General features: G+C 40.6%; 2 protein-coding genes across 2 annotated transcripts; both read right to left on the bottom strand.

Moving 5' to 3' along the window:
* Window positions 1-708: 708 nt before the first annotated feature.
* LOC121906115 (polyadenylate-binding protein 1A) lies at window positions 709-6,892 on the bottom strand. The gene is made up of 15 exons (XM_042424789.1): window positions 6,068-6,892; window positions 5,585-5,778; window positions 5,303-5,418; window positions 4,283-4,422; window positions 4,088-4,182; window positions 3,835-3,972; window positions 3,435-3,530; window positions 3,063-3,335; window positions 2,766-2,856; window positions 2,463-2,585; window positions 2,203-2,345; window positions 1,801-1,885; window positions 1,510-1,640; window positions 1,198-1,288; window positions 709-1,075 (listed from the first exon to the last, which is right to left on the bottom strand). Exons 1-14 carry the CDS (start codon window positions 6,258-6,260, stop codon window positions 1,199-1,201), a joined length of 1,908 nt encoding a protein of 635 aa, XP_042280723.1. The 5' UTR covers window positions 6,261-6,892; the 3' UTR covers window positions 709-1,075; window position 1,198.
* A 3,074-nt stretch (window positions 6,893-9,966) lies between these two features.
* Window positions 9,967-25,286, bottom strand: LOC121905826 (14-3-3 protein zeta-like). The gene is made up of 6 exons (XM_042424355.1): window positions 25,179-25,286; window positions 22,323-22,634; window positions 15,329-15,452; window positions 11,837-12,000; window positions 11,499-11,594; window positions 9,967-11,116 (listed from the first exon to the last, which is right to left on the bottom strand). The coding sequence occupies exons 2-6, from the start codon at window positions 22,623-22,625 to the stop codon at window positions 11,060-11,062; spliced, it is 744 nt and encodes a 247-aa protein (XP_042280289.1). The 5' UTR covers window positions 22,626-22,634; window positions 25,179-25,286; the 3' UTR covers window positions 9,967-11,059.
* Window positions 25,287-26,738: the final 1,452 nt, after the last annotated feature.

Consider the following 26,738-nt stretch of genomic DNA (forward strand, 5'->3'; position numbering starts at 1 on the left):
TCAACATTTACAAAAATACACGCAAAAAGTGAAGATAACATGATAAATATAGTCAATAGTGGTATTAAATAGAAAAACTGTTTATATCATTATGCAAAGTAGCACTCGATAAAGTAAAAGTACAGCTTGAATGGCTGTGAGATGATGTCACTAAGTCCCTTATTCCTGCAAAGCTGTCCTTCTTCCTTTGAATAGAGTATGATGCATGATGATCAGAACCGCACACAATGCAGCTGTTTCACTATGGTGATTTATCAGGCTACAGTGCACATTCAATAATAAACTTCTTGCTGTGTATTCATTGCACAGTAAGACCTGGGATATAGAAAACAAGTCTGGAGCTGTAAATCATACAGCCTGCATTAGTACAACTGTCCAAAGAAAGTACAGATGGGAAACGCATAAATAATCAAGGACATATGCCACAATTCCATGGAAATGCTTGTGACCTGCTGAATAACTGAGTTACAGTGACACCTGGTGGATGATAACTGTATTGTCCATCGTAGTATTACTAACTTATGATTGCAAACGCTAACCCACAGGAAAATTATTGTCCAATCAGCACAGTTCAATGTAATATATATTTGACAAAGAATGTTCTGTCAACAAACATAATAACCAAATCGGTGTCAATATTTTGTGTATCATTATGTTTAAGCATAAAAACTAATGGGGACAACAACACTGAGTCATGAAACAGAGACATATATTTTGAATGAGAATTTATTAGCCAGTAGTTTAAGATACAAATCACCTTTCAAATGCTCAGCTACCACCATCCTGTACATGGCTGATATTCTGAGCACTGACACAGTAAAATGACATAAAACAGGAATGCATTCAAATTTGTCATCTCAATTTTTTTTTCCATATTTTGCTTTTTTTTTTCAACAAATTTTTGTTTATGATCAAGGTCTAGTCAAACCATCCCTAGACCTGGCAGAGTCAATGTTTTATTCTTTTTTTAAGAAATAATTTATCATTTTGCGATGTTTTCAGTGTTTTAGGTTTTTCAATGTTTAATTTTTTTTTCTCTTTTTCCATCGGTGAAGCAGGTTTCAAAATGCGCAATCTGTAAGAAAAAGAGAAGATATCAGTCATTTATTTATGACACCTAGAAATCCATTCCATATGTTATCTAGAATTTGTAATCTCATACGAAATAAAAATCCCACTCTGCACACACACACACACCTTAGACGCTGGGAACACCAGCGGGAGTGGTGGACTTCTGAGCGGCCTCCTTGGCCTGGTGGGCCTGAAGCACAGCAACAGCCTCATCCACCTAAAACAACAAAAACACTTAGTGAACCACTGCATATGGACTGTTAAACTCAATCAAGCTGCACAATAAACTGAACAGGCTATAAACTTTTAATCTACTGAGTCATGTGAAGATGAACACAGAAACCAGGAACAAAGATTTTAAAGATTTGCAAAGACAAGAAAACAATCTCAGCGAACAGACTTCCGGTGATGCGTCTAAGAGATAAGTTATTGACTGACCTTTGAGCGCAGTGACTCAGGTGACTCAAGCATGTGGAGCAGCTCTGAGTTATCAATCTCCAGCAGCATACCGGTGATCTTGCCCGCCAGGCTGGGGTGCATGTTCTGGATCAGGGGGAACAGACGCTCACCTGTGGGGAGAACAGTCATTAACAAACAGGAATTTTGAATTCTACACAGTTCAAAGTAGGAAACCAGACTAAAAGGTGGTCATTAGGAGTAATCACATTGGGTCCGCCAAACACTCATGTTAGTTCCTTTTAAATCCAAGAAGAGGATATATATACGAACCCAGCATCTGCTTCTGTTCCTGAGGAGGAGCAGCAGCCAGCATGGAGGCAGTCAGTGGCTCCTGTCCTTGGACATGGACAGCAGGCTAAGGAAGTGGAAAAAGGATTTGAGTCAGCCCTATGGACAACTTCTAGCCAATTGTTGAAAGACTTTTTCCTGGTTTCATGCAGTGATAATATTTCATTTTTGTTCCGTCTAGCCAGTCTTGGACATCTGCCATATTACCAGCACTGTACACGTGTATCAATCATTTCAAAAAAGACAACGTAGATAAAAATACAGAATGTCTTTCAGGAATCAGTAAGTGAAGCTAAAAGCACATTTCTTACCAAGTCCCCAGATATTATACAATTTGAAACTGACCGACCCAATAACCAAATTGTGAGTTAGTGGGATTCTTACCTGCTGCATGGTGACCTGTGGCTGGGAGGCCATGTGCTGCTGGGGGTTGCGTACACCGGCAGCATATTTGTACTGGGGCATGGCGCGCACGGGGGCTGCAGTGGCTGAAGCACCGGTGGGGCGCTGGCTGAGGGCCTGGGTGGCTGGGGTGTGGAAGGAGTAAAAAGTCACATCATCAACATGACATCAAATGACAAAGCACCAGTAACAGAGGGACAAAATATAGCAGATTCTTGAGTTATAGCAGCTGTGATACTTACGCATACGCTGGGAAGCCATCATGCGTGGGACCTGGGTGTTGGTGGTCGTGGTGGGACGGATGGTGTTGAAGGCCTGGGGCCTGGGAGCTGAGGGGCGCATAGCATTGGGCATGTTCTGGAAGTCTGGAGGAAGACAAAACAACGTTAAAACAAACATTTACCAAAGTTGGCGCAAAGTTGTGTTCTTTGCTCGATGTAAGAAATGGGAGACTGTTATAGATTCATTTACATGCATTTCAATTTGTAGCATGATTTTAGAAATAAACACATGAAATCAAATGTGATGAAAAAGTGGCTACTTACGCTGAGGACGCACTCCCTGAGTGGCCCAACGTGGGCTGGGCCTGAGCTGGGCCAGCTGGTTGGCAGAGTAGTATGCAGCACGGTTCTGTGCCTGAAAAGGACAAAACCCAATGAGGATTTATCATCACATGGTTGTTTTCCATTTCCTTACAACTTACACTAGTGGCTTACATCATTAATTACCATTTAACTAAGCAGCATGATGTCAACTGTTGAGGTGGCAACATAATAACATTTGCAAAATTTGGTGTATGTGATGAAAACTCAGCAAACTGGCAAGAAGGATCAGGGACTCACCTGAGGTATAGCCGCCATGAAATAGCCTGAGGGTGGAGCAGGCTGGTAGGGGTTGAGGACAGGGTTGGGCACAGCACGGACAGTGGCCATCCTCTGCATGTACTGGTTGGTTAGATGTGCCTGACGCTCCTCTTTGCGCTGGGCCAGGGCCACATACAGTGGCTTTGTGGCAACAATACGCCCATTCATCTCTGTCACAGCTTTGGTGGCCTCTTCCGGAGAAGAAAAGCACACGAAGCCAAAACCTTTGCTGCGGCCACCCTCCATCATCACCTAAGGGAGAAGAAGCTGATTAGTATTTATTCTGACAAATTATCTTGTTTATCTACATAAAATTACATTGCTTATCATTTAGCCTTTTTCTTTCTTTACCTTAGCACTTGTTATGGTTCCAAATGGAGAGAATTCTTTGCGCAGACGCTCATCATCTAGGCCATCGTCCAGGTTTTTCACATACAGATTAACTCCCTGATACATAGAAGACAACAATGAGATTGTTACACGTCCAACATACCAAGATGAAGTCAAATCAACTCTTGGGAGCGAGCCATATTTAGGTCACTTCCTGACAACATGCATGCACAGACCAGTTGAAAGTGAGGTTTTGGGTAGCAGCAAAATCTGCTGCTGACACAGTTACGCGCCACACGCTTTCATTTCGATTTCACTGCGATTCCTTATTTGAAATACTTCAACCACCTGTAGCTTCATTTTTAAGAAATGAGTACCCCACCCCCATGTGACATTATCTGTTTAACAAAGACTGACAAACCTGGTATCTGGTCATGCGATCCTGTTTCATCTGCTCAAATTTGCGCTTGAGCTCGTTCTGGCGCTCTCCTTTCTTTTGTGCGCGGCCCACATACACTTGCCTGCCGTTCAGTTCTTTACCATTCATGTCATCTACAGCCTGCAATGAAATAAACAAGCTTAAAAATTCAACCCCCATCAGCGGAGTCACAGAGATGATGACTGATGTGTCATTTAACAGATGAACAACGTTGGTGTGAAGAACACAGACTAACCTTTTGTGCATCTTCGTGTCTCTCGAAGCTGACGAAGCCAAATCCCTTGGATTTGCCACTGTCATCAGTCATAACACGGATACTGAGTGCGGGTCCTATAAAATACAACAGCTAATCAACACATTTAACAGGCCAAATTAAACTGGTAACACACTAAGTTGAAGACAAGTGTCTCAAATCTCATCACCATCTTACCATATTTGCCAAACAGCTCCTTCAGCTTCTCATCATCCATGTCCTCCCCAAAGTTCTTGATGTAAACATTGGTGAACTCTCTGGCACGAGCACCGAGCTCAGCCTCCCTCTCTTTCCGTGATTTAAAGCGTCCAACGAATCTGTTGTTGGTCAAATGTTCAGAAATATTAGAACAAGACGTGTATACAGGGATGAAACTTTGTTAAAACAATAGTAGTAAACCCCCTCCCCCCTGAACTTTTGCTTGAATAGTAATGAGAAGCCCTAGGTAATGCCTAACATATTTGTGCTTTTCTGTGAAATCACTTTCTTTTCTTTTTCTCAGGATCAGATCGAAAAACATATAAGACATGGAAAAAAGTGTCACCCAACACTTGCTTCAGTGTGGGACATAAAGCTGCTGTCTGGCTTTTACATCTACTGTGTAAAGAGATTTTAAAATCACACAGGTGGTGAGAGAGGTGACAGCTAATTTTCCCTCCAAAACCACCAAAACTACATTAATGCACCGAGTGATCAGATTCTTTGGTCTTTGGACATTTTATGGAGCATTTCGAGCCGTTCTATGGAGGTATGCGGTGTAGACTTCAGGAAAGATGTGACTGCAATCAGTTTTAGTTTAAGACATTTGGAGTTTGAACTGGAATGCTTCAAGCTGTGATTTCCAGAGTGCAATGGTACAAGGAAACACTTGTACGCTAATTTCAACAGTAGTGGAACTGCACACAGCATTGAAAGCTCATCAGAATTTAATAAAATCTGATCAGTGTTCAAACAAACACACACACTTAACAAGGGTTGACACACCCCCCTCCAATGTAATTCTATACAATGTTTTAATCTGCCTCAGTTTTCAGGGACGTTTGTTAAGTAAGTAAGTTGGGTGTGACTGGCAGATAATCCAGTGGACAAGATGCAGTTAAACACAAAAACAAACCTGTGATTAGATGTACACATCGATGTTGTTAATCACTCTCCCAAACATTTATTTACCAAAAGGGTAATTATAATCCCACTTACACTTTTCTGTCATTGAGCAACATGCCATTCATTTTCTCAATGGCCCGCTCAGCAGCCTCGTGGGTCTCAAAGTGCACAAAGCCGTAACCCTTTGAGCCATTTTCATCACAAACCACCTTGGAAAAGGGAAATTTGAGCATGTCAGCAACAATCCCAAACACCATGCATCTCAAAAACACATTACACACAGTCGGCTTCAACATGGTGCAATGTTGAGTCATGCAAAGTAGTGGTCAAAGCACCCAAACACAGGCAGACAAGATGAATGCTGCCTCCACCTACCTTGCAGGAAAGGATGTTTCCGAATGCAGAAAAGGTGTCATAGAGGGCCTTGTTATCAATGGACTTGTCCAGGTTCTTGATGAAGATGTTACCCACTCCACTCTTCCTCAGTGAGGGGTCACGCTGAGACCACATGATGCGGAGAGGCCTGCCTTTGATCACATCAAAGTTCATCGTGTCCAGGGCTCGCTCAGCTGAAAAACAGGCCCCAAATGACAAGTTTTTATGACAAGATCCATATGTCTATGGCAACAACTCCCTATGCAAGTAAAAAGTTATTGTTTAATGATATGTCAATAATTTGATAACAGATGGCTGACATGTTCAGTACTTATCAATCAGACATTATTAAATTCCGTCCCATCAATTTATTGACCCTAAACACCACCAGTGCTTATCGAAATAGAGATGCTGACATGTATAGTAACGTTACGTGTTCAAAATGGAGTCAGGTGGTGCCACATGCCGCTACTATACACCTACCATCAGCCGGCTGCTGGAAGTTGACATAGGCGTATCCGAGGGACCGGCGGGTGATCATGTCCCTGCACACTCTGATGGAGAGGATGGGCCCAGCCGGGCTGAATTTCTCGTAGAGCATGGCCTCGGTAACGTCTGGGTGCAGGTCTCCCACATACAGGGAGGCCATCGGGTAGCTGGGCGCGCTCGGATTCATATCTGACGACGCGTGTTCTCAGACAATATGACACGACGGGAAACTGTATGGTTATAAAAGCTCGATATTTCGTTGACAACCACTGGCTAATACCAGTCTCCTATAACGAGTGGTTAATTTTCTCAGTACTTGCGATCTTCACAGTTAGCAACGTGGGCTAGTTAGCTTGATTAGCAAAATGTCGGAGCGTGGCCTAACCGATGTGTCTCGCAGAACTCACTACTATCAATCTGTATTCTTTCACAGTCAAGTTAGTAAGCAAAATTCCCATTAGTATCTGAAGCAAATGACTTCATTTACAATGAAAACTGGAATGCCAAAGCCCGTAAAAGGGAGAAATAAGTGGTTAACAATCTAAGTGTCTAACGTTAGTCACCCACGCTTTCAACAATGACGCTAACGCCGCTAGCCTGCTCGCGTTCTTCTCGTTCCGTCTTCTTCGCGTTGCTTTGAGTTGGCAAATCAAATCCTGCTTCACCGATTTTTTTGTTTTTTTTTTCTTATAAAAATATGTCTGCGTGTGCTCTCTAGCTTTTGGTTTGTTTCATAATAATAAAATGTGTGCCGAGACTAGCTCCGGAGCACACCCTACGCAGACGGATTACGGGAATGAAAGGAAGGTCGGTGGAGGTTGTTTCACGATGCCAGTCGAAACCACCACGCGTGACGTCACACTTCTCGCGATATCTTACATTTTAATTTCAGAGAACTAATAATAAGGATTGTATTGGCTTCTTCGGTAGGTATGGAGTGTGTCGATGTTGTTGTGTTGTGTTGTTTTTTAAACTGCTATATGCACTCATAACCACGTTCTCCGTGACAGCAAGCTTACTGCAGTATTTCTAACCAGTATCAATCCAATCTGAATTCATCTGCTACAATTCACCCTCTGCAATTTATATCTAGTCAGAAAAGTATAAATATCTATGTAACAAACTTATTAGATACCTTTCGGCTTCTAGAAAAACAATATCTCAGCAATCATGTTACTTAAAGATCCCCTCCAGACATGTTTTAAGATGTATTTAAAATACTCTACTTTGAATAATAATTTGTGTCTTATATAGTTTTCCCACAAAAAGTTCGATCATCTAATTAAAAACTTGAAAATGACATCCACTTCCCCCTCATTGAAAAAAATCCAGAATCTATGAATATGCAAATATATTTCTCTTAAAACGTTTAACTGCAGGACACAAGATTCATTCAACTGTAGGAATAAGAAGAAAAACTTATTTCTGACTGGAGGGGGACTTTAAATAACCACCTACTATATGTATATAAAGCAACATGTCTTTTTATTATTGTTTTTTATTATTATTTTATTATTATACCATTTAATATTTATCTCACCACTCCTTTCACTCTTCACTTTTTTTTGCACTATTTGTATCCTGTCTACAGTTCACAGAAACGGTTTCACCTGTATATAGTCATTCCTGGTGTATATTTCTGAAGCTTGTTGTGTTGTTATTCTGTGTAAGTACATTGAGAGCCACTAAACCGGAGTCAAATTGCTTGTATGTGTGAACATACTTGGCCAATAAAGATGATTCTGATTCTGAAGTAGGTGGATGTAAAAGGCACAGGGAGTTCTGTACTAAACTGGGCCGAAACCGGATGCATTTATCAGCTCTACTGAGTATCATCTAACCCTGAAGTTTGTCTGTGGAAATTTATAAATCAGTTGTTGTCCTCAGCACATATTCTGGGCTGCTATATGGCTTGACTAAGCTTTCACACATGAGACACTCACCGTGGCTGAAAGTGGACGCAGTTCTCGTCAACTACAGTACAACTTCAGCTCTACAGAATATTACATCCTCACTTTAAATTTATAGACGCTTAATCAAGTGGTGGCACCTGCATATATTTTATATAGGACTACTTTAATAAGTACAATGACATTGTTCGCCTGCAGAAATATGGCGGAGAACTCTACTCCAATCATGAGTCATAAAATCACTGAATGAACTTCACGCGTAAAGTTCCCCTCCACTCAAAAATGTGTTTTGCTTATTGTTACACCACGTGGATGTTTGACTTTCACTGTGCAGGGTCTGACACTACAGGGCTGTTTTCACATTCATCTGCCGAAGGGGAAAAGTTTTCTCAAGTTAAATCTGAGTTTATCACGTGTACATATGAACAAGACTTTGTGACATCACAACTAGTTTGGAGGTCAAGGTCCAGGTCAGCGTGCAATTTACACAACTGTAAGAAGGAAACCGAAACCTCCAGTTTTTCTTCCTTCCAGCATAGTTTTCAGTGAAGCAGGAAGCATGTTAGCATATTCAGATTCTGGATTTTCCATCGAGAGAGGAGTAGATTTCGACTAGGTAATAGAAAAAACCCATAAGACACATTTTTTAAATTCAAAGTAGCTAGTGTTTTTATGCCTTAGACATCTCTGGAAGAGATCTTATGTTCATTAAGGTCATCTATAATCATTGATGAACCTTAGAAGTAATGATTATATCGCCGTAATTTGCCTTAGAAATGATTCAAATGCTCATTTGCTTTTTCTGTGCGCACTCCAGCTAAGGTCATGCACATCTGGCCCATTGACTGTATATAAATATTTTAAATATTATTGGTATACAGTCAATTATCTGGCTTTGTAGGCAGAACTCAGCATGACACCTGCAGGGGTTTGCAAAGAGCACAAGCTACATGCGACACAGTGCATTTTCTATATGGACACACTAACAGTCTATGTTTGTGGGGATTCTGACAGGGTCTTGGGCAGCACAGTCAATTTATCTATACCTATCATGATCACTATAACTAACCTACCTAATGCATGCTTATATGTATAATACATGCTATATATTACGCACTTACAGTATATATAGCATATGCGTCACCCACAAGATAGAGTTGATTACCTTGATTACACTTGAGGGCAAAGTCTGCTTGAACAGTTGTCTGCTGAGGATGTGCTGTGGTTATGAGCAGGGTTGAGGAGGTGGCACTGTAGCTCCACATTCCTCTGCGGTAGCCTCAGTGCCCTCCTCCCACAGTAGGGCAGACACACCCAGAAGGGTGTGTGAAGGGAAATGCCTTTTTTAATTTTTTTTTTTTTTTTTAAGTTTCACTTCCTTTAGTTGATACAGGCATTGAAGCAACCTGACTGGCTTCTTCATTTCGTAACATGACATAAGGGTCATGCCTGGCTCTCTTGTAATGGTCGTTGTATTGCCCTGCTAAGTCTTCAATGATTAGATTAGCCCCTTGGATGTGAATGAGATTTTGCATGTAACTTTCCATGTCTTCTGTCTCCACAGGCCCAGTGTATTCAAGGGTGTGGCCCTTTTGCTTGTTGTGAAGTTCTTATATTTTCCTGGTTACAAGCAAATCTTTGGTTTCCCACTAAGTACAAATCTGTACGATGTAGTGCATTACAATGGAACAAACAGCATCATTGACCACAGCAACAGGAGGCTATTTGCATTGGAGACAGTGAATCAAACTGGTGTTTGGAGGAGAGAGAGGACTTTCTGTGGGTCTCGTCGTCTGCTCTCAGCCTCCACCTCAGTGTGACTCACTTATTCTTCTACAGTGATTCACAGCAGCTGATTTGGGATGGTTGCTGGATTTACCACTCAAATATAACTTACTGGTTTTTGAGGTAAGATGACCACTTCTGAGGGTTGAAAGTCATTAACTTGAATTACCAGTGTATCCCTTCAAACAGACAAGTTGAAACTTTTAAATTATCTTTTTTATTCCACTTACATGAAATTACACATTTCCCCCCAAATAACAGTTATGCTTGGGTGTTCAGTATGAAAATTCCAAAGACATGAACAAAGCTAGCCAGCCCGACAACAACCTTCCTTACATCTCCACAAACTACTTCTTACCAACATGCAGTTTAGGCAAGTATTGAAAGAAAAAGGAGAATAAAAGACAAAACAAATAAAAATATTAATTTGAAAAAGCAGTAACTAGATAAGCATGTGGGATTTTTTTTTTTCACTGCTGTGCTCATACAAAAGAGCAACAACCTTGTGTGCTCTTTTGTTCTTCAAAGTTTTCTATACCTCGTAATTAATACATAGAAATACAAATGCAGGTCACCCGAAAAATAAAGAAACAGAAAAAAATGAGTAGAAAGTTGAGCAACTGACAGTAAATGGAATGTAACCTTTATGTTCCAACAAAACCTTGCCTTCTGTCTCCAGCACTCCCCATCGCCTCCCCCACTTTACCTTTGCTGTCATTCATCTAGCCAAGTACAGACTAACAGCTGCTGTCTCCTCACATGTGAGGAGCTAACTCCTGACTTTGTCAAACCAGATGTATCATCAAAAGATTGTTAATCAATAACAGGACTTTTAACATGAATGGGATACACATACAGTACAACTGTTTTCTGACTCTAAAAATTCAACCAGCTGCGTTTTTCATGAGTTGAGAACTTGCCCTCTCACCCACCACCTTAATAATAACACCCCTATTTCTCCCATAGACAAAAAAGGTCAGCAGACAGGCAACCAAACCCAAACACACTTTACCCTTCCACGTTGACCCTATCCCACCCTTCCAAACAGACCTTCCCGCCACGCAATCCCAAGCTTACCCTCCCTCCCCATCCCCTTTCCCCACAGTTACTACAAAAGAAGAAATAGTAAACCGATAGGAGTGAGATGAGTGTTGAGAGAACTAAATAAAAAAAAAAAGATGGAGAGAGCTGGACGACAATGATGATAATGAGGTGGTCTCAGTGTTTATGATCATGATGAAGATGAGCCGGGACGATGGCAGGCAGACAGGAATGACTAAGGGGGTCTAGCTCAATCTCTGGGCTCCTCTACATCCTCTCCGTCGCCCTGGTTGTCAGAGGTCCACAGCTGAGGAAAGACAAGAGGACAAGCAGGAGAAAGAGAAGCAGGTGGCAGAGCAGAGAGAGGGAGGAGAACAAGGGGGTCAAAGAGGAGGCAGGGTGGGAGTTAAGAGAAGAGAGAGGGAAACATCCATTAATGCCTGGAGATACTTATTTTTATTTTCAGTTTCATTTGAATGGAAAGTTAAGAGTGCCACATAGTCTCCTCTCCTTTGTACAGGTGTTTAAAGGGCACACTGTCAACTACAAACATTTATAAAACACTGAGTAATCACATTTTCATATAAATGCCAGCTCAATTACCTAAATTATTCTTCTGTGCACAAAACCTGCTCATCATTTCAGTCGGTACATTGATGTTTAAGAAATGCAAATTTGGGAAAACTTACTGTCAAGTTGTCTCGCAGTAGCTGCATGATAAGTGTACTGTCTTTGTAGGAATCTTCACTCAGTGTGTCGAGCTCTGCGATGGCATCATCAAAAGCCTGCAGGATTCAAAAACACATTTTTAACTGCTGGAAAATGCTGTTCTGCTGTTATGCATCAGTAGACAGGAATGTGTATGTGTTGCAGGTCAGTTTGTTTATACAGGTTTTACTGCTGTCTTGCTGTGTGTGGATTAACAACAGTTGCACATTCAGTCTGAAAAGTCTTCACAATACAGCAGTGTCATGTCGTCGCCATAAGTATGAAAAGTGAAGTGTATCGTGTGGTGATATGCCCTTACGCGTTTGGCCAGCTGGCAGGCCTGATCAGGTGAGTTCAGGATCTCATAGAAGAAAACGGAGAAATTGAGGGCAAGACCAAGACGGATTGGGTGTGTGGGCTGCATTTCTTCTTTGCTGATATCAAAGGCGCTTTGGTAGGCGTTCTGCGAGTCTTTAATGATGTCTGATGGGAAAAAGACAAAAAGCATTAAACAACAGTATGAGACTGAAATTATTTTTAGATTTATAATGGTTTCATTCAGTTCACAAAAAGACTTGATACTATACTAGACACTCTTTATTATGTATGCTTGGCTACAACAAAATGAGTGTAATACAACAGCCCTGCTGTCATGATGGTTGCTTATGTTCAGTTGAAAATGTTCAACTTTATGGTCATTTTGGAGGCTGTAGTTTGTGGTGATGCTGAATTGTACTGCATTATACTCAGGTCTTTCTAATATTTTGTCAATCCTTTTTATATCAATGAGGAAATATCAAGTTGAATCAACAACTCTCTAATACCGGTTTAAAACAGATTAAGTCATAGCAGTCTGTGTGAGATGCAAAAGGGAGCTCTGCGTTAGTGATCTCTGCTGTCCTGAACCTTCTATCTCATTTCTCAGAGGGACAAACAAACAACTGAACTGTTCAGTCTGTTTGATATACACCACAATGGTTGTGAATACACAAGCCTTGGCCAGTGATTTTGACTTGTTGCCAACACTGGCACACTAACCGGCTTGACAAAGCATCTAATGACTCTCCAACACTCTACAGCAATACAGTAACAATAACTGATGACTAATACTATAGACAGGCCACACCTGACGCCTTCTCTCACTTTCAGTGAGGTGTAGGGCATCAGAGGGGATTCAATACACAACCATTTCTTAAGGCCTAAATAAACTTTTTCAGAACACAATGTTGAAAAAGCTAAGCAGTACATACTTTCACACAGCAGCTACCTTTCATGGTTGGGCAAGAAAATGGTCTGGAAAGTGAAGGGGAAATTACAAATCCGAAGTATTGGCTGATGCAAGTGGCTGATGTAAGAGGTCAATAAACAGGCTGAGAAAATAAAATACTCCATGTACAAGTACTATTTCCTGGTGTGCTGAATACCATTTTAATGAGTTTAACTACAAACATGTAGCAGAAGCTTAGGGAGGATCATCTAGGGGCAGTAGTTCCAAAATCTAATTTCATTCTACAAAACCTAATATTATCATACGGACAGGCCCACACATAATGCTGACACACAGCAAAATCCCCCTGACAGAACTTATAAAGCTCACTAATTAACACACTATATCTTGTTTGTTTAATCAATACAAAAACAGAAGAGCAAAAACCACAATTTGCGGTTTTAAGGGGGGTTATTATGGGCAGGACCATTTCTTGGCCAGGAGCAGTAACTTGCTGAAGTTGTGTTGTTGCCATGATGTTGCCAGGCAACCACCCTCCAAGGAAGTCACTGGTTGCAGCCAAGAAGGAGTCATGCACACAACCCACCATGAAACCAAAATTCATCATTTTTACATTTGCTTTTTGTACGACTTCTGACAGGCTGACTACTGTGAGAAATGTCATGACATACTTGAACAGAGGCAGGTTTTTTTTTTTTGCTTTTGTTTCAGCAATGTTCCCTAGATTGCAACTACAGCACTCCCTGTACTGCTAAGTGCATAGATGAAGAAAATACAACCCAGACAAGCTTCCACTATGTCATAAGTTCCTTTAGTTGTCTTCTGGCATTGTATCAACATCTGAGTGGAAAGCTAAAACACAGAGAGGAGCCTTTCCTAACCCCAAGTCAACATCCTGTGGCAGTCATTTTATGAATGAATGTGCAGGAGGTAGTGGGCTGAAAACAGCCTGTGAGGAAACCCATTGCTGTAAAATTTGTTCACCAAATTCTCTATATCTTATTTAAGTGGTTCCTTAACCCTTTTGGTTTACAACCTACTGAAACAAAGCAGTGTCCACCTGTGAAGCCTCTTCAGTGACTTATAAGCTTTTCCCATTTAAATTATTAAAAGGGGGCCAAGGATGTGAATCTATCCAATATTTCTCTTCAAAAAAATAAAATTAGAGAAAATGAAAGAATTCTGGATGGTGAAACACTGTCTTCAATTTCTTGTTCACCATCTCACCACTGAGATTTATCTTGCGACTCCTTGGGGGGACCCAACCCCTAGGTTGTAGACCACTCCCTTATCAGACAGGGATGTAATCAGGAAAATACAGACAGCTTTACAGTAGAGTCAGTAAATGATTATGCTTCAGTCTATTATCTGTGGACACTGCCATGTCTCTTCACAGCCACTAGGGGGCAAATAGGTTAACAGCAAAAGAAAGAGGCAATGAACCAGAGACAGAGAGACTTTGTGGACTCGTGAGGTGCTTTGTATCCAAAAGGTGGAAAATGTGACAAAAATGGATGAGGAACCACTGTGTTCAATGAAAAATCTGAAAACATTGAAAAACATCAAAATAAAGTGTTCCCTTCTATCTAAAAATGAAATGTCCCTAATCTGTTCAGTCAGTGTAGACCAGAGACTAGCCTGACACCAATCCACATAGAAAGCATTTTTTGACATCCATCACTCGCAACGTATCAATCAACACTGACTCTGAGACACGGCCCCGTGGCCCATTTGCCCACTGTTTACATGTTCTGCACTTATTATTGGTGTCTATATTGATTGATCAAGACTCCCAAGTGTGGCTATAAGCTTGCTGGTTCCATTGTAGACAGATTCCTCTGACCCACCGGGGAAATAAAAATCAATAAATTAAAACAATGCCTATTTATTCCACTGGAGCCTACATGTTCAGTAAATTTTGGCTGCCAGTCAGCCTGGTGAAGACAGTTTGGCTGGCAGTTGTCCTGTCAGCTCCTCAGGAGCTACATGCTGCTAAAAGGACAGCTGGTTCTATAGACAGTGGCCAGGGGGGGGTCAGGGTTGGAGTGGATTGAACAGACAGAACGCTTCAATAACGTTTATGTGCCACTTGCATCTCACTTTTGACATGGTTTCCCAGTAAGATTTGCTGAGGCCCATTAAAACCTGTCAGAAGCCTGACAAATTTCCTATTGGTTGCAGTTTAGGTTAAAGTTGCAAAAAGAAAGATCTCTGCTTTAAGTTCACTTTTTAAAACACACTGCATGAACCTATTCCATAAAAATGATCAACTAGTTGACTATTAACCATCAGCAACAATGAAAGGAAGTGTTAGCATACATTTCTTACTGCCAGGGGAGCATACGATACTGTTGTAACCAGCATTGAGGAGCTGATGTCATAGAGCTGATACCAAATACTTAAGTGTTCATTTAATAGGATCTTGTCTAACACGTCTGTTTGGCTAGGCTAGGAGATGTAGATATCAGTCCTTACAATCCAGCTTTCCAACCAGCGAAACATACACACATAAATAATGAAAATGAATTTCAACCACCACCCCCACACACAGATGGTATTAAAGGAACTTAAGACAGTGCTTACTTTTCTTATCGTCTCCTGTAGCCACCTCAGCCAAGTAGCGGAAGTAATCTCCTTTCATTTTCAAATAGAAGACTTTGCTCTCTGGTACAGTGGCTTTGGGAATGAGATAAGTGTCCAAGAGACCCTGTGGCAGAATACAAGAAAAATAGACAGAAGTTAAAAAAAAACAGATATTCTGAAACATACAATCCAGTGTGTCAACTGTAATGTGTGTAGTTTGCTTAGCGACTGAAAACAGCAGAGTTGTACATAATTCGTTAATGAAGAAGGCATTTTTTCAATTTTTAACCCAACTCTCAAAGGGTCATTTCTAATCAGACCTAAATGAGGGTAGAGACAAGCTGGCTACCTCCAATAGCCTCGGGGCTTGAGCCTGGGACTTAGCCTGAGCTACATCACAGATGCTTCAGAGACCACTGAGGGGGGTGGATCTGTGTGGATGGTGGATAACATGAAAGCATGGGGGAGGAGAAAAGGACAGGCTGGACAGAAAAGTGGGGAGTGAAGATGGTGAAGAGTGGAAAAGGGTGGAGGAGAGTGGAAAAGGGTGGAGGAGAGAGACAGTGAGGGTGGGAGTATGGAATATAGATGTGGGGGTGGAGAAAGAGAGGAGAGAGACAGGCTGCTGAACTCCTGATGAGCTTTTGCTGAGGAAGTAGGTCACTCACAGAGCCTAGCTCGGCTCTTTAGAGCACAAGCAAGCATAGCTTCTCCCTGTTGCTAACTAGAATGCTAGCAGGCAGGGAACAATGTACTGTATTGTGATAAGTGGTGGGAGGTGTACCGTATTTAACACACCAGCTGAAAAGTGTCATTAATCTACTATGTTTAAGTGCTATGGGACAAAGAGGATTAAACATCACCTTTACTAAAACATGACTTAATACTTAGTTTTAAGTGCAGATTTGGCTTAACTGTGGATTTTAATGTAGTTTTAATGTGGACATTTTTATGTTGTTTCTCATTTAACAGCCATAAAAACATAACTGCCATATAGAGTTAAAGAAAGCAGAAAAACGTAATTCCCTGCGGCATTAGTGATGCCATGTTGTTAAGAAACCCAGCCCAGACCTGCCCTTAAATTCACAAAGCCTTCTGATTTCTAAAACTATGGCTTGAAGCAGCACAAGTTATGGGCTCGACTAATGCTCTCTACATAGGAATAGTAATATAAAGGACTGAGCCTGGGTCCCTGGGTAGAAGACAAAAATGATCATTTAGGTCACAAGTTGAAAAAATGCATAGCTGGTTCTAAAAAAAAAAGTAATGGGAGGTCATGCCACACGACTACACCATATTAACAGTTCAAACACAGATCCTTGACCAGTATTCCAAATGGATTCAGAGACATGCATTTTTGCAAGTTCTGCAAGATCTTGTTCTGTACACAGTGCATATTGTACATTATCCCAAGTATAATGGAATAAACAAGGCTGATCTAAGAGCCTGCATTTACTCAATGCTTTTAGTCGGATGTGAGGGATCAGGGAAACCCTCTGGGAGCTGAATGTAGAACTGGGCCACTGGCAAGGGCATAGCTAAAATCAAATTACCACCATAGCAGGAATGTTCACGGTAAATGAAACTTACATTTTCAGTAAATGTGCATCCTACAATAAACAGTATCTTCCTTTAGATCCCTGTTGCATTTAAAGAACTTAGAGATATTCCCAGAAAGGACAATAAAGACAAGCAAAGATTTAAGAAAACAGGTGAAAAAGCATCTCAGCTCTGAGGGACAAGCAACATAACCATGTTCAGAAAGAAATGCACAAGTCAGGCCTCTGCAAATTTTATTCATGCATGCGTGCATGCAGGTATGCACAAACAGCATGGGGCAGAAACACTAACACACCACGATTAGCATTAGATTAAACAGTAAGTTCAGTTACTGCAGTGCATACAGAGTTTGCTTATTTTGATACAGCTAAACTCAAAGTCAAAACAAACGCACAACAACTTTGTGAAAGAAAATCAGGAAAGATAACATACAAACCTGTAAATACATCCAAACTTTGTTCCAACCAATTCTACCCCTTTCACACCAAAGTGACAACACAGGGAAAACCCTTGTCTGTCATTGGTTTGAAACACACGTTATTTAACCTGCTCTGCAACAATGCTCCTGATCTGCCCAGTATAAAATAGGTATAACAGTGTGTTTTAACAAAGGACAGTTTTTCTTATTTCCATTTTATATTAATAGTTCATTAATTATTCAAGTTATAATAAATTAATGTTGGCATCAATTTGGGCAATGGTGCCCAGTATCAGTATCAGCTTCAAATTAAGTGTTTGTTGGATCTTTGAACAGAGCCTGAACCCCCCACAAAGATTGTTTGTGAGGGAGGAGACATTACTCTAACACCACTGCTTGACTATTACACTACGCTATTATGCTACTCATCTCAGCTGTAGCTACAGGTTGTGAACATTACGTAATCTGCCATTAAAAACTGTACTGTTTCTGCCAACAAAAGGTGATTAGACATCCTTGAGTTGTGGTTATTTAAGCCTTTTTACTTTCAAAATTTCATTAAATTCAATCGTAATAACCAAATAGCTAAGCTGGCGGAATTGTCGAAAAGCAAAAATACTAAGGTTTGATAAGGGATTTGAAAGGATTCAATACTGGATTTGAATTTGATAAAATGCTATCGAACCCCTTCCCTACACTTCACGCAGCAATTTGCCACATTTGTGAAGGTGAGAAAGTAGATAGACTCTTTATCAGTCTTCATGGAACTACCTCTATCATGCATGCCTTTGAGGATTTGTGCGTTTCATCATGTTTGCCCCTCTCTGGTTTTTCAACCCACCTTCGAGTATGGCCATTCGGTACAGGACTAAACATTTGCATTTTGATGTGGTCAACACCTCGTACAAACTAGTTTGTTTCATTGCTCTCTTATCCCTCTCTCGTTCTGTCCCCATAAGGCTGTATAGCCGAAGTGGGGGTCAGCGGGCCAGAACGCTGGTGGCTCAGTTCCTGTCATTATAGGATTAGGACCTGGTGAGTCATCAGGCAGATAATACACAGGCTGAAAGAAGAACAGAGTAGCAGAGGTCCTACAGATGACTACTCTACTTCAGGTATGTACATAGGTCAATATGAAAGTAGTCAGTAACAGCAACTTTAACTTTAGTGGGGAACTGGCACTACAATTAAAAGGAGCTGTGCCCAGGAAAGCCTAAAATTCTGGGACATCTGCAGTCATGTAGTGAGTCCCTGGGACCCACAGGTGGTCATTTGAGTGGGTCCCCAATAAATTTTGTGTTTTTTGACAAATTGCAGTGTTAAAATTGTGCCTGGTGTTCTATGGTTATTATGTTTATATTCATGTATGTTGAAAATGTATCTGTAAATTAAACAAATAAAATCCCAAATCTGTAAATATACTGCAGACACACAGCAGCTGACAGAAAGAGGTCATATTATACAGAGAAATATTAGCTTTTTCTGGGTAATAAATGTTAATGTGACTTATAAAAAGAGAAGCTAAAGGGCAATCAAAATATTGAGCTTTCAAGTTTCATCAGGAGTCATTAACAACACCATCAAGCACATCATGTTTAATTAGGAAAGTAGTTTAAAAACATGCACACAAAGGGGAATCGTTTACTTCATACTGCTGTTAGAAACTGAGTACAATTAGCTGATAATTGGCCTAATCAGCCATTGTCAGTAATCAATAGAAACATACATTATTAGACTGTTTAATCATTAACCAAACCAATAACTAACAGCAGTCAACGTCAGACAACCATATCATATTTTAGCAGTTATCCAGTGTTTCTGTAGTGGTGACAAAACATTAAAATATATACATATTAGCAGTTTGAATTAAACTGAAGCTCCCTGTGCTCTCCGGGGAAATATTACGCCAAACTCCCTTTAAGAAATATGACATTAACAATTACTTACGTGTCTGCAAAAAAACACATAACTCTAGAAACACAAGATAAAGTCATATGTTTAATGTCTTCTTGTCAATTTGGGATCAATATAATCCATAAAGATAAACTGTATTTGCGCACAAACTTTACATTTTGGATTTTTTTGGCGTCACTTCGCTACCAGCCGACATTGGTAAGCTGCGCTTTTTTACTGGGAGAAGACTGTGGGAATGAGAGGCACACCGTTTCAAAAATTAAGATTTCACACTAAAATAAGTCCTGATTGGTGGATCAGATACATGCTGAATTAAAGAGACTCATAACACTGTTAATTCACTGTCTATTGTGTGTGTGACAGAATATGAGGAGTTTTTTTGGTTGTTACCATAGTTACTACCTCATTTGCTGCAGATATATATTCACAGATGGTAAGGGTTTTTTGACAGCGAGGTTTCTTTTGTTTATCTATATGATTTCAACACATATTTGGTATTCTCAATGTAGCATTATCACGGAAAAAATAGTTTGCGTCCCTTGGACGCATCAATAGTGAGTTTACTGTGTCCTTTTGGATTTTAAACCCATCAACATCACTGCATCTGTCAAACTGACTAACCTTACGGAGTCTGGCCTGTGCTTCCCGCCCCCCCCAAGAAGAAGAGGATGTACATCTTACTTTGTTGTGTAGCTATCACTCTTTAAACCTGTGGATTTGAATGACTCAAAGCTATGCTGCCACACTGAGCAAGGTATTTCTCCTTCTGCCCAAGATTTGTAAGACAGATTACTACTCATCTGAAAACAACAAACAGCCTCAAGACTACATGTACTGGAAACAGGATATTGCTACACTGAGGATTGTCCCTTGTATGTTAAAACCCTGATTAGACACTGTATCTTACATATATTTTTATGTAAAGGAAAAGGGTGCTGATAGTTTGATAAAAGCATGAAAGTCTGATTAAGCTTTCAGAGATGAAACCTGCAACCCACCACAACTTTCATAAAATAGTTAGCTTCTTCCTGTGTAAAGAAACCTTAACAGTCCAAGTGCATGAGGCACAGAATCCTTCAGTGGTTTCTGATCAGATTACAACCTGCATCATAGAATTTCTACAGAAAAGGCAACATTGCACTCTAATGCCCTGCATACTAATACATCATAGGTGTTGACTGCTGCTAGGTCTGAAGAATGCTTAGCATGGGGTCATGTTCCCCTTGCTGCCCAGGTGTCCTCCAGTTTCACTGTCATATACTTTAGAATACATCCTGCCACAAGAAAGACTCCCATTCAGAAATATCTTGACATACAGCCAAACCCAATCTTTGTAATACTGTCCATCTTAAAATACCATAATACCACTACATTCACACCTTTTCGGCTACTGTATACGTAAACTAAACTGAGATAAAAACACAGCTACCGTATTTCTTCAAATAAAAGACGGTAGTCAATTAAAAGCCAGGTCTCAGGTAATGGCTGAGGGCGTGGTTGACACAAACAAATAAAGGCCGGCCCCAAAAACAGGCCGGGGAAAAAAACAAGGGTGGATAAACTCCTGGTGCCTGCCGGTTATATAATGTACATGCCAGTTAAGCATAAATAATAGTTACCTGGATGTAACTCCAGTTCTATGAGTACATGAGGAAGCCCTCTAGCCGACCGTCACAGAGAGGGGAGGGGGACGGAGGAGACGCGATATTGTTTAAATACAGGGATAACAGCGCATATTTTAATAATAATGACAGCAGCAACATTATTATTAAAACAGCTTGGCATGGGTAACTTGGGTAACTTGGCTAAGCTGGCGTGCATACATCCATGAACATGCTACTTGCATGCTACAGCTAAGTGGTGCACTGCAAAACTGTTCTGGTATGACTATTGTATATTCATATGAACAAGACCACACAGACCATTTCCTGCACTGTGTGAGGTAATGCGTTCTAGGTTATCTTACTTTCTCCGACTTGGGGCTATCTGTTTATAACTTGACTGCAGCCTGCACTGCTGATCAAACAAGTAGAAAGTTAGTGCCATTCCAAAAGGACAAGTGCAGCAGAACTTGATAAAGAACCACAAGGAGCATTACCAGAAGTCAGTCTGGCTCAATAGGCTTCACACATTTACCACCTAACACTGTTAAAAAACCTGGCTAACTCATAGACTATAATATATTAAACAAATTTATATAAGCAAAGTATTCTAAAAGCTTTAAATCTTCATTTCCCATACTCTAACCCCACTTAAAAACTCTTTCATTACAGGGGCAGGTGTGAACAAGAATGCTACAAGCTATAGGTCATCACTGATGACAGATAAAGACTGAAACTTACTCCAGATTGCTGTCAGACAGCCAAGAATAGAAATAAAGCAGTAAAGGTGTGGCATTTTCTAAAAGGTTCACTGTGTCTCAGGGACAGAAATGACACATCTGACATCATCATGAGCTGTTGAAGGGAGGTATGACTGGAGCTCCACTCACTCCACAGTCATCCAGCATTTCTTCACATAGTCTACATATCAAAGGGAGATCATTGCTGAGGTAAATATTTTATGAATGCTGTCAAGAGGCCTTGCTTTTGCCTCTCTCATTAGTTACTTTTTTTCTGAGTACCTCTTCAATAGTCAGTGATTCTGACATGCCCAATGTGTAGTGACCCCATTCACTGAAGAATATTTAATCCAGTCTGTGTTCGTAGTAAAATGTTCTCCCAAGAAGGCATGATATAAGATAAGATTGAATAGTTAACATTTTTCACCTTTTACCATGCAGCATACGGAGTCATGAGCAAACTTTATTAGATCAATTAGTGTTAACCCCATGATGAGGCAATAGCCACTTTCAGACATGTACCTAATTACGTAAATGTGATGGCATTTTTACATCAGTTTCATGTCTGAATAAGTGGCTGAGTTGCTTATGTGAAAGTCAGACGGCAATCATTGAGTTGGACCTAGTAACATTTCTGTAACACTTCCAATACAACACAAGTCTGAATTGAATGCTATCAGATTAATGTAAAGGCTACAGCAGCATGATTAATCAATTAGGGCAAAAATTGCAAAGGGCTGATGAAATGTTATAAAGCTCACCAGCACGTCGTTGCAGATGTCTTTCAGCTCTTTCTCAATCTTTTCCCGGTATTCTTTGGCCATTGTCTGCTTCCTGTCACTGCCCTCAGCCTTCTGCTCAATGCTGGATACCACGCGCCACGAGGAGCGACGGGCACCCACCACATTCTTGTAGGCCACTGACAGCAGGTTACGCTCCTCGTTGGATAGCTGCTCACTATCCTCCGTCACAGCCTTCATTGCAGCAGCCATGTCGTCGTAACGCTCAGCCTGCTCGGCCAATCTGGCCTTTTGGACCAGTTCCTTCTGGGGTGCCTCGCTCATGACTGCTCACTGGAGGAAGGAAAGCAAAGAGGACAGCTGGAGGTCAATTAAGTAACTGGCAAGAGGACGGATTTTTTTTAACTGGACCAGTATTAATTTATCAGAAGTACACAAGTAAAATACAATTTCAAGAGCAATTAATGAGGCAAATGAGTGTCTTAACTATTTGAAGAAGAGAAGCCATCTGTGTTGGCTCTCAACTGAATACATTAATTAATAGATGTGGGTGCCCAACCTATAGTCCACTGAAGCTGCCACACCACACTAACTAAATCTTTCAGTTCTTTAACTTAGAGCAGTAAGTAAAGATGTAGCAGCATTAAAAAAAAATACAAGTCTACAAGGATTGTAAGCTTGGTGTGGTTTGAAAAAGTGGCAATACTGTATAGCCACTATTAGTCCTGCAAGTTACTAAGCAGTACTGAATATTATATAGGCTTATAGAAGGAAAAAGTAAGGTACCAGCAGATATTGTGTAAAGGCAGTCTATGCCTAGACCTGACACACACACGCCAACACAAAGGAATTCTCATCACTAGATCAATAGCCTACATCCGTTTGACCCATCCAAAATAGCCAGCGGGCTTCCACATAATCAATCACTTTTTTTCCATTCCACAGTGCATGTATTGTGGCATGTTCGAAATCAGAAAAGACAGCAAATTTTACCACAGTTCACACCCTATACAGAGTTGAGCAACTTAATTAAAAAAAAAAAAAAACTACTGACAACTTCAAAATTGACTAAGAGCAGTTTTAAAGCTTTTCAGACAGCTTTCTTAACAGTTACCCTTTGCTCTCCTGACATCCATATCAAACTAAACTCCCATACTCTTTACAAGGATTGTATCCTTTTTTATTCAAAGTTTGGGCCAATGTACACTTGTGTTACTTTTTAACAAAAGCTGCAAATGGTTGTATGTCTGCCAAATACAGACATTAAAAAATGTATTATAGTTAACACATATTGTGTTGAAGTAATAAACATGTTTCCCTTGAGTAATATGTTCAGAGGGATACTTTTAAAAAAAATTAAATAAATTGTAGCACTACTTAACCCACCCCGGAACACCCACAAACACTCATTGATTTTTTTTTTTTTTTTTAAATTCAGTTTTGTACAATTCTAAAAACAATGCAAACGGATTCGACCAGTTTCAGCATTGATAGGCTGGCGAGTTCATACTCATGGACATTATGTAACGAGACCCATGGGAAACCAGGGTGTGTATGTATTTAATCGGTAAATAATTAGGCTACAAAAAGTAAATTCGTAATTACAGCTTAAGTCACGTAAGAATTTATGAGGGCATTTACGCAAGTAATGCATGCTACAGTCACGGTACAGATAACTTGATCTGCTGGCTAGCCTTCAGGGCAAACGCAGATGTGCCCCCCTCTTCCTCCCGCATGCATGCATACACACACACACAGACAGACAGACACACAGACAGACAGAGACACACACACACACACACACACACACACACACACACACACACACACACACGCACACACACACACACGCACACACACACACAGAGACACACACACCACACCCATCCCTGTACCTGTGGCTCGCCCAACAAGCGGAAACTAGGGCGAAATTAAAGCGCGTTTGGACTTGGTTTATCGTGCCCGATGTCAGTATATTTGGCCCACATGGATACAAAAGCGCTTCCATTAAATTAACAGGCATCGTTCAGACGAAAAATCCCGTTCAATGAATGAAGAGCCGCTACCGTTAGGCCCTCGTGACCCGATTCCAGTATGGCGCCGACTATTTTCTGAAACGGAAGCGTCCCAAGCCAGACAGCTTTTAAGAATTGGTTAGACGTTATATCATGAATGTATAAAGAGAGTTATACCAGTTTATTTAGCAACTCAGACGAGCTGGTAAAGCCTAATGACACACCTTCAAACGTTCGTGTTTGTCTCGAACGTTAGCGCGACGTCAAGCTTTAAAATGTGTGCATCTTTGTGCTGCCAGTCTGCCGGCAGATGCGATAAGAATCAAACTTTGGCTGCTCTTGTTTTGTTCTTGACATAGTCAGATAAATAAATTGACACACTTACATAACTGTGTCACGGAGGTTATTGTGACAGGAAATCTGCAATGTTACAGACGCAAAATCTTGGATTAAGATAATACAAGCCGTAACAGCAAAATTTACCAGCGATAACTATCATTCCTCTGAGATAATACATGCCCATCAAAGTTGCCTTTTTACGTTAACAAGAGACAGACACACTTCGGTTAGCACAGGCTAACATGTCAAACGTTTGTGGCCACCGAGTCCGAGGTTCAACCTTCGACCCGACACGCCTTCCTTCTCTGGTGTTGGAACCAGCCATTAGCCATATCCCAAACTGTAGTTCTAGCTAGCCATTGTTCTTTGGGCTGATGATTGTCGCCGCTAAGAGCTGCCTCACAGTCAACTGAACAAAATGCGCTTCCATTATCACAATATTTTACGATACGTTAAAAGGCCTAATTATGCATATTATGTACATAAAAGTGCAGTTTTAAAAGCTGTATGTCCTTTTCCATACCTGAGTAACGGCAGATAGCAGTGATGTCGGCGTACCGAGTTACAGCTGATTCTCTCAGCCCGTCCGTCTGAATGCAGTCCACGGGGTTTCCCTCCAATTACACAGGCACGGCCAGAGCAGGCGGGGAGTGACGTCAAACGTTACCAAGGCAACCGAACACGAGCCATTATGGGAGTTGTAGTGTCCATAACATTATCATTACTTACCTCGTCTCTATGATTGCAAATGATGCAGTCAGTTATTAGATTTTTTATATTGTATGTATGGTATGTTATTAGAAGTTTGTGTGATGTGTCATGGTGTTATATTTGAGCAAAGCAGAGATGCACATTTATGAAAACCTCACCTAGAAACATCACATGCTTAATAAGACGTGGGTGCTGTGACACAGTTCATGGCTGTGAACGTCAACCTGTATGGAACTGACCAGAGATGGGGTCACATTTTACCCATTTCCAAAAAAGAATTTTTACTAGAGACCACCAAGCTCCTCAGTGAGCACAGTGATATTTCTCTAACAAACTGTGATACTGTCTTTTTCCACACAGTTTAGGTGGCCTGGACAAACTGTGTCTGGAACAACATTTAGGAGTATTTGTTGGAGATGCTGAGGGCATCACAAACTAGAACACAGGACACAAAGCTACAGTATATCTTGCCTAATAGAAACTACTATTTCTGCATTCTGGTTGGTTTCCAAGGGGAGAGAGTGAAGCTATTTTTGCCTTGTCACATGTTTTCCCCTCGGGCCAAGATTTCAGGCTTGTAACCTATTTAAGGGCAGATCAGATAGTATTGGCTGTAAAAATGCACAGGCACCAGTGAAAGCAAGTGAAAGGCTCCTCTCACTTGTCAAGGTGTGGTCCAGGAGAGGATTTCAAGTGAAGGGGAAAAAAATGACTAAGATGACTGATGACTTCAAGATGTGTAACCAGTTTGATGAGTTCTCATTCAGTCTATCAACCACAGCTTGAGAAACATGAACACACATGCACACACATACAAATTACTACCAAATTCAAGTGTTTTCCCAGCAACATTGTGTCTGAGATTTATCAGATATGTATGTTGAATGGCTGAGCATACTTTTAATTTTAATAATTCCATTGTCATACACAGGTCTGCAAGAATAGTCAAATCCCTGCATGAAATGTTCACTTGCTAAAATATCTGTTCTAGACTAAATAGTGGATTTAATCAGCAAATATGTAAAAGTGGATTTAAATACTTATTGTAAATCTAATGGACATCGATCTATTAGTCTACTCATGAGACAATGACATCTGCAGCATTTTCTGGGGTAGTACCTCGCAGAATTTCAAAGAGGAAATACAGTATTATGAGCTGAATGTTGGTCGAGTAGTTCAACCTTGAATGACTGAAGATTTAGCCTCTATTGTCTGCAGGCATTCACGCTGTGGAAATTGCGAAATCCCAACTGGCTCCACTTGTTCTGTAACTCATTCTAGTAAACGACTCCCATGAAGGGAATAGATGATAAAGACATTTCCTCAAAATGATCCATTTATTATCACATTATCATTTTGTTTGAATATCTGT

The sequence above is a fragment of the Thunnus maccoyii genome, chromosome 10 (assembly GCF_910596095.1).
Source record: "Thunnus maccoyii chromosome 10, fThuMac1.1, whole genome shotgun sequence".
Lineage (NCBI taxonomy): Eukaryota > Metazoa > Chordata > Actinopteri > Scombriformes > Scombridae > Thunnus > Thunnus maccoyii.